At 45.3% G+C, this 8,727-nt stretch overlaps 1 protein-coding gene across 1 annotated transcript; it reads right to left on the minus strand.

Moving 5' to 3' along the window:
* PROC (protein C, inactivator of coagulation factors Va and VIIIa) lies at nucleotides 1-8,372 on the minus strand. Its single transcript, XM_005430211.1, has 9 exons — nucleotides 8,313-8,372; nucleotides 7,875-7,958; nucleotides 7,344-7,504; nucleotides 6,400-6,424; nucleotides 5,770-5,880; nucleotides 4,931-5,071; nucleotides 4,469-4,578; nucleotides 3,447-3,564; nucleotides 1-659 (listed from the first exon to the last, which is right to left on the minus strand). Exons 2-9 carry the CDS (start codon nucleotides 7,939-7,941, stop codon nucleotides 97-99), a joined length of 1,296 nt encoding a protein of 431 aa, XP_005430268.1. The 5' UTR covers nucleotides 7,942-7,958; nucleotides 8,313-8,372; the 3' UTR covers nucleotides 1-96.
* Nucleotides 8,373-8,727: the final 355 nt, after the last annotated feature.

Below are 8,727 nucleotides of genomic sequence, written 5' to 3' on the forward strand. Positions count from 1 at the left end.
CACATACTCAATATTTAATACTGAAGATCTGACAGTACATTATAGTGCATACTGTCACTAGCACAGAGTCACAACATTCCAGACTCTGGATCAGAATCATCCCTTCAAAGGAGCTGATGTATCTATGTGGTGCTGGATCCACTCAAGGTACTGACTAACTTTGGTGTAGACTCCAAATTTCTCCTTTCTTCCACAGCCTTCACCCCAGCTCACCAGCCCTACCAAAAACCAAGTATCCTTGTATCTAGTGAACATGGGGCCCCCACTGTCCCCACGGCAGGAGTCTTTCCTGTCTCCCAGGCTCCCAGCACACAGCATGTTGTCAGAGATCTGGGAGCTCATGGCCTGGGCGCACTCATTGCGGGGCACAATGGGGATCTGGATGTACCTGAGGAAAGCGGCGTAGGTGTGGTTACGCTCGCTCATGGTGCCCCAGCCCGTCACCACTGCCTGCTTCCCACTCCTCATCAGCTCCTGCTCCGCCAGGTTGCGGGTGGGCAGGCAGATGGGGAGCGCGTATTTGTAATACATCACATGCTCAGCCAAGTGCAGCATGGCTATGTCATTATCTGAGGTCGTCTTGGTGTAATTTTCGTGGGTCACCCATTTATCAATCCAAATGGTTTGCTCATCTGCCTCAGGACGGAAACGGAATTTACCTGGAAGAGCAAACAAGATGGCACATGCTGTCAAAGCTTCCTTTACTGTGAAGACCAAAGTATCTGGAATACACCGGGTGTTAGGACTGCACTCCATGTTTTTACTTCTCTTGTAATACAGCTGTTTATGTCATAAGTTAACAGTGTTCTTAACAGATGGACAAATCTCTAAACTTTTCATATTTATGGAAATCATGAATACCTATAGAGCTTTAGAGCTCTGGTCATCAGCTGAGAAACCAAATTGCCCTGTGGTGTTCATATTTCAGTACACTCGTGCAATGTGAGTCAGGAGGAAAACAACCTCCTTGGAGCCAGCATTCAAAGCTGGGAGAGCAAGCACACCACAAAACAGGACATTTACAACAGGACATGAGCTTTACACTGCATAGCCAGGGCCTGAATGGCTGAATGTCAGCATTTGTAAGATAAAGTTGACTGATGGGTAAGATTATTCCTTTCTGAAATCTTACATCTGTATTTTAAGGAATTTTTCACTGCTTAAGACTCCTCAGTTGCTATTTGTGCTACATGATCATGGCTACTTCATGGGCCAAGCAGTTATGGAACAGCAAGTAAGAACCTATGATGAAAAGGGCCAAAAATGCAAGAAAACATTTGTGATACATTGCACTAGGAAAGGCAGAGCTAGGTTTTCCGGCAGGCTGTCAATGAGGTCTTGCAAGTTTTTTTCTGTAAGTAGAGTCTCCAAGCATAGGGACTTACAAGACACAGTAGTACAGAAATATATTCTCAAAAGATCTCTTAAACTCAGCTTTGGATCTTGGTCTTCCAGACCACCTGAGTCTCTCTTCTTGCTCCTCTGCAGACAGACAAATGGACAGTTCACACGTGGCTGGAGCAGACAGCTGAACCTGCTCTGATGTCTTGTACTGAGTGGCACCAGCCCCTGATGGATTTGCTAGTATTGAGTCAACAATCACAAATCAGTTTTTCTCTCCCATCACAATCTCTTTGCAGTGACAGTGTTCGCAGCACCCTGAGGCAGCCTGAAGCCACTGTGGCTGGGGGCTGGCTGGCAGGGCTTTATTCCTGCCTTCACACATACAAACTCTGCTTTAGGCCTCAGAAATAACTCTGGACTCAAGCACTGTCAGACCATCTCCTCTGAGGGAGGCAGAGTGGTGTGCAGGAACACACCTGCTGTGGGGCCACACGCTCTGTACACCAGCACAGCCACCAGCTGTCTCCATCCTGAGGCACCCACCAACCAGTGGGAGACACCGTTCACACTGCAGTGACAGACTCCCTCACCCCCAGGGGGACACCCTTTGACTTCTGGTGGGTTATCCACCCCCAGAGTTTTCAATTCCAAAATCCTGGATGTAACACCTGGAGGTACTGAAACCAGAGGTTGTGGAAATGCATCGAGTTCCTGCTACACAATAAGGACCATCATAATCTTGCTGCTGGCACAAAAATATTAACTGCGAAGGCAGAAACATGATTTTGAATTTAATCATTACATCCACCTATCTGTTCTATCTTCTTGGAGTTCTGAACACACTTCTGGATCCTCTTAGGCTGGTGATGCAGGAACAAGAGCCACAAACAGGAATATTGTGTTATTCTCAAATCCATCTTCCAAAACTTAAACTACTTGGAGAACTAACTTTCTATTCCAGACACTAAAAAGCCACATTAGGGCTGCTACAAGACTTCTCTCCAAGCTGAGTCTAAACTGAGATGCAAGCTTCCCCTCCAGTTTTGCTCCTGTGGATGGCAAGCTGCAGTGAGACGAGTCCAGAAGGGTGTGGGGTATCCCAGCCTGACAGACACAGGTTGAGTAGCACCTGTGCAGGCTCAGTACCAACACTTTCCTGGCTGTCCACATGCACAGGGCAATGTCTTCACCCAAAACTCTCCTGGTCACTCACAGATGTCTCTGGGTTTTTCTCATGAGAACTGCTTTTGTGGTGACAGATGTCTCTGTGAAAAGGTGAACATTCTGGCACTGAGAGGACCCAAGGCTACATCACACACTTTTAAATTCATTCTTTATGTTGGATATACATAAACTTATTGTCTCTGCTCCCTAGCATCTGCACATCCACAGTGTGTATGGAACATGCACACAGACATCTATTTTTAAGGCTATATACACAGACAATATATTGGCAGGACTCCACAAATACTGGGAATAATCTATCCTTTCACTAATGGAAAGCAAGCAGTTGCACTGCTATGCCTCAGCACCAATACTAGCTGGAAAACATTGTTAAAAAAAATCTAAGTGTGAATGAAACACTAATTACCTTTGTCTGTTAATTCAGGAGAAGCACTTACTTGACATAGTGATATTTTCTCATGCTCCAGGGCAGCAGAGCAAGTAAAGGCAGTGTTGTCATTCTGCAGCACCTCTCCAGTGAAACATTCTTAAGTAACAGTGTTTAAATACATGAAAAGGCAGGAAGAGATCCTGTGACATTCTCCTTCTGGGATCAAGACTTTTTTTCAGTATTGGGATGGTCTTAAATATTTTCATCACCAGAAAAACACAGGCAGAAGAGACCAAGACTTTCTATTTTACAGACCAGCAACAGTGCTCAGTAGACATCAGAGGAAGGTTCAAATAGCTCAAATGAAATCAGATTTTTACTAAACTTTGTTTTAAGCTAAGGTGCATATTAAATAGTGCCTAGACAGACCACTCCTACAGCCAAGGACTTTTGTCTTCAGAACTTGCCAGTCTTTTCCCTGACATGATAAATGTTAGGAAATAAACAATTATATTTAAAAAACACAGGGACAGGTGATTTTCCATACCAAGTTTAACTTTGAACCCCTTGTGTTCCTCAAGGCAGTGTGCTGCTGTTAGGACCCAAGCTGGATGGATGAGAACACCCCCACACAGAAACATCCCTTTGGTATTTTGCAGCATAATCTGAAACAAGACAAGGGAGGTGTGACACTGCATGGAGCACAGCTCACAGAATACTGTACTCATTCTTCTTGGGTGCTGCCAAATGCCCAGACTTAGCAAGAACCAAAGCATGTCATATTCATTGAAACCAAAGCTCTACAGGGGAACAAAAGCCCTATAAATAGAGTCTCTGTGAAATACCTACAAAAAAGTTTTCAATGTCCTTCCTGAATGAGGGCTGCTTCATCCACATCAGCATGGGGTGATGCTGGTCACTGCAAAGAAGCACTTTGTACTCAAAGCTTTGAAATACAGGGCACGAATGAGGGGTGTGTCCCACACCAGATACCATGCATCATCTCAGGCTGCAGCTCTCATGCTATGGTATAAAAGGCCCTTTAATATCAAAGGGAACCAGGCCCTAATTATTTGCATTCATTTGTTCCATGGTAAGATCTGTGAGGTCTCCCTTTTCTTTGTAATAAGCCAACCTGCCATGGCATATTTTGCTGATTAAGTCTGCTAACTTGAATTTATGACAGACAAAGCTTATAAGAAAGGGCAGGAAGATCACCTCCCACTGGAAGGCTGTTGCAGGAGCTGAAGCACACATCACACATGAGTTCTCCAGGATGGAGCAACAGAGCAGTTGCTGTGAGTACCATCACCATCCTCTCTCTTGGTGGTGTTGGCACAGTAAGCTCAAAAATCTGGCAACAGGAACAAGGTCAAGAATCCTCACAGGTACTAAATTATTTTTTTCTGCTACTCCAACCTTTGGGATGCTTTTGAAAAAGCATAGGGAATCTTAACTTCATATGACACCATCAGTAACAAGGCAAGAGCCTTTCTGGGGCAGAGAGGGAGGCAGAGCAGTTCAGGAAGAGCCTGAGCTATTTGTGGCAGAGAATCCCCTTCTCCTTACCTGCCAAGGGCTGCCTCCCCTTCTTCCAACTGTTCCATCAATGAGCCGAATATTGAAGTCTGCTTTGGCCTCAATGTAGTCCGACTTCACTCTTCCACAGGGGAACTCCACTGCAGAAGAGGCAGAGAATTCACTAGCAAAGCCCAGGTCACCCAATCCTCTTTTTAGAGCATTTCCTCTGTCTAATCTAGGCAATATTGTTCAGAGGCTTCATGGAAGTCCCTCAGTGCTTGGCAGAGGAGGCAGTCTCCTGACTCCCCTTTATGTCTCCCTGAGACAAGCATGGATAAATGGCCATAAAGTGGGTATGGAGCTAGGAAATGCAGGCAGAGTTACTCTTCATGGAATAGATGTTTTGAAAATGAGTACAAAGTGCACTGCAGACAAATCTCCCCTAAAACTCTTTTACATCAGTCTGAATAATCCTCTGCCAAAGCTGCACTACAAACATCCTGCTCTTACCTACAGGCTCACACGTGGTGTGGTCATCCTTGAGCTGATACCCCGATGCACAGCTGCACAAGCGATGCTGCTCGGCAGGGTCCTCCCTGCAGAAATGTTCACAGCCCCCATTGTCTGTGGAACAGTTGCTGTATTTGACCTCTGTATTTGTGGGAAAAACAAACAGCAAGAGAGACATGGAGTTGGGAAGTCAGAGTCACAGAAAGGTAAGGTGCAAAGTGACATCGTGCTTCAAGTGGGTAACAGCTGTCAATGGATTTGGAATGACAGCTGTGGGCTTCAATGACACTCAGGCCTCTAGACAGCAAACAGTCCTAGGTCCAGAATCAGGGACTAGGGAGGTGGAGGAAACAGATTACTGTAGACTGGAGAGCAGAAAATGCCCTGTCACTATGTGCCAAGTCCCACAGTGAAAGCTGTTGATGATACATGACATACAAAGCTCATCCCTAAACATGCTATCCAGCTTTTGTCTAAGGAAGGAGCTGTCACAGTAATAAAATATTCACAGTGGATTGGGTTTTCCCCTGTATTTAAAAACCTCACCATAATCCCCAAATCTAAAGTAAACCCCTGCTTCACAGAGTTATTTCCAATATTGTCCAAAATTTAGATATCTCATACCTTTAAAATTATCCTATGGCAATACAAAGTTAATTTTGCTTTAGATAAGCACAGATAAACCTCTTACCACATGAAGAAGCAAGAAAGAAACCATATAAGTAAAGAAAGTAGTAAAGAAAGAATATGCCATGCATTAACTGAAGTGTCCATCCCTATCACACAGAGATCCCTGTCACAAAGGATGTTATTTTATAGTGGATTAAATGCAGTGTTACCATAACTGCACAAAACCCCCTCCCAGCCTTTGTTACAGATGCAGGAAAATTTTCCAATATTGTCCTTGCAGATCCCGTTGGAACAAGGATTTGGTTTACACTGATCTCCATCTGAAACAGAGGTAGGAAAACTCAGTTGCTGAACCATACAGAGCTCACAGATCAAACATCAACATGAACAGACCCTCCCCAGACTCCCAAGTATCAGCCATGTTTCTGGCACTTAATGGTGACACCTCTGTGGCACTTGGCCAGAGACAGGGTCATCTGTTTGGGTTCTCGATTACATCTGCAGAGTGAGTGGAATGGGCAGAGGGGGAGGAAAGAGTAAAGCCTGAAGCAGGCAGGACAGGAGCAGGTTACTGCTGGACCACGTCAGGCATGGTTAGAGCATCAAAGCATTTTTCACCAATTCCTTAACTCTGGGAAGATGACTGATGATAGGTACAGGTGCACCTCAAGTGTTTTAGGAAGGTTGCTTGTATGATAGAACAGGAAAACATCCTCTGCACACCCCTTATGAGACAGAACGAGAATTTGAATCAGTATATGACACATGGCTGGAGGAAGGTTGAGTACTAGTAACTCCTGAGGAAGCACAGAGAAGTGATTAGGAAAGTCTTTACTTACCTACATACTTGCTCCAAAAATTTAGCTGTGAAGAAACAAAACTTGTATTACAGCAAGAAAACAATTTTTCACAAGTGAGGGATTTTAAGTGTTTTGTGGTCTTGGCCAACAGGACACAGTACTTGGGTCAGTAACATCGGTCTCATTCTTCTTGGCAGTGCAGTGATTGGCACTATGAATTAAGAAAACCAGCCAGTGAGCCCCCTGTACCCTCTGTACCAAGCACAGACTCCCCTGCTCTGCTTGCAGGCTATTTTCTTGGCCCTTACTGCCAGGTTAGTCACCTGAGCTCACTTGAGCCCAGATAGACAAATCATGGGCATTCTAAGGACAGCTCCTCTCTCCTTTGGGATCTGAGGGACAGCAAGGACTGGGTAATCCTATGCTTTGAGCCTACTCTGCTAAAAACAGCAACAGGGAATACAACCCAACACAACAATTGAGTGTAGAAAGGGGCAGGAATCAGCAGACAGTAAATATAGTGTCCAATTCAAAATAGGAGTTTGGAGAAGGAGAGAAAGAACATAGTGATAAGAGAAATGTTTGTCAGGCATAACTGAGAGACTTGGGAGATACCCTGAAAAGCAGCCAGGACCAATGAATGGACAACAAAGGGGAAAGACTGGAAGGACTGGGAAAAACTTAGTAGCAGCAAGAATAGCCGGTGGGGTCAAAGCAAGGATTGGAATTAACTGTCTAGGACCCAAACCTCACCAGGCGGGTGAGGTGGGACATGTTTGAGTAGCCAAGCTTTGTGGCCCATAGAGGGGTAACTTGACAATCACTGTAACACAGTGACACTCAAAACCATGCCTACACCTGAGGAGTCGGGAAAGATCAGTGTTCAGTATTGACAGCATGATCTCATGTGCCCTGGATTGTAATATTTTAAGAAAATCATTGATTGGCTAAGTTATCTTATCCTTAAAAACAAACCAACTTACTGTTTCTTCCCTGGTTTCAAATATCTCACTGGCCTCCTCAAAGTCACAGTGCTCTTCAATACACTCACGCTCCACAGAGCCTGGCTTGAGTTCCTCCAGGAAAGTGTTTGACCTCTTCTGGATTCTCAGGACTTGGTTTGCATCTTTACTGCTGGAAAATACTGCAAGCAAAAAGGTGAGAGCAGAAGCAGAGAAAAGAGCTGGCTGAAAACTCGTAGTGGTGCTTCCTAAAGGACACTTATGAGAGCAAGAGCCTCTCTCCAGTACAGCAAGTACATGGGCTGTCTGTGCTGTGCTGCAGAAGCAAGGTCCAGGCTCTGCCCTGTGGTACTCTGACATCTCATGGGGCTCAGCAGGGCTCTGACCAGGCAGCTGCCATGGCCCCAGCACTGTCTGTCAACCTCTGCTAAAGGAAGTCAAACCCCCCTAATGGGAATGATTCCAACCACTCCCTCTGACTAACAGCAGAGCAGGAAATGAAACTGCAGTTACTGGGAAAGGTTGAAGGCCATCTCTCAAAAGAATGCTTACTTGAGGTGCAGCAGCCCCAGGAAGAGCAGGCAGCCAGCAGCAGCCCCACAGTGAGGAGCTTCCACATCCTGCAGCAGGAGTCACCTGAGGAGGAGAGGGCAGGTGTCAAGAAGAGCACATTGCCAAGTGACACGAGACCCTGCTGCAGGCAGTCCCTACCCATCCAGCTCAGCCAGCTCGCTCACTGGCTTTTCAGAAAGCCACTTCTCTGCTGAATGCTTTGCTGTGCCCTGTCTCTGACTCCAGCTCTGGAGTGCTTGTTCACTAGGGTCCCTCCAGACTGCTTTGCTCGCTCCCTTTAATACATCAGCAGCTCTCCCAGAAAACTTCTGGCCTGTCCTGACACCCTCCCCTGGACATTTTTTACAAGTTTCATGCTCCATTAAAGCAAGCTGTACCTAGAAATCTCAAAGGATACAATACTTTTAAAGCACTTACTGCTTTATTCAGTGGGAATCAGCGTGATCTGTTCTTCCTCCATGAGCTCTGCTGGAACTTAGTTAATCCATAACTTCAGATATTTACTCTTTGGAGTGACATGAAGTGCTTTCTTTTTAGTTGTTAAACAAACAGTGCTCAGGGAGAGCTTGACCATTTACCTGCATACAGGGGAAAAGCAAAACAGCTGAGGCACCTACCCTGCCTTTCTAAAACCATTTTCTCCTTTTGATTCTCTGGTGAGCAGAAATGGTTATATATATATAATTAGCAAGTGTACATACCCAGTGCTGCGCTCTCTTGAGAGATCCTGCTCTCTTCTCACAGCACACAATCACCCAAGAGAGACATATTCTGCTTTAAGAGTCCTCTCACTTCACTTTCTCATCAAAGCTTCCCACCACAATATAGCAAA

The sequence above is a fragment of the Geospiza fortis genome, unplaced genomic scaffold (genome assembly GCF_000277835.1).
Source record: "Geospiza fortis unplaced genomic scaffold, GeoFor_1.0 scaffold592, whole genome shotgun sequence".
Classification (NCBI taxonomy): domain Eukaryota; kingdom Metazoa; phylum Chordata; class Aves; order Passeriformes; family Thraupidae; genus Geospiza; species Geospiza fortis.

Excerpts from the sequence above, each read along its gene's own strand:
- PROC (XM_005430211.1), bottom strand. The coding sequence starts at position 7,941 with ATGTGGAAGCTCCTCACTGTGGGGCTGCTGCTGGCTGCCTGCTCTTCC. Across the intron at positions 5,072-5,769 it reads GGGGGTTTTGTGCAGTTATG|AGGTCAAATACAGCAACTGT; the intron begins GTAACACTGCAT and ends CCACAAATACAG. Across the intron at positions 4,579-4,930 it reads CACCACGTGTGAGCCTGTAG|TGGAGTTCCCCTGTGGAAGA; the intron begins GTAAGAGCAGGA and ends CCTCTTCTGCAG.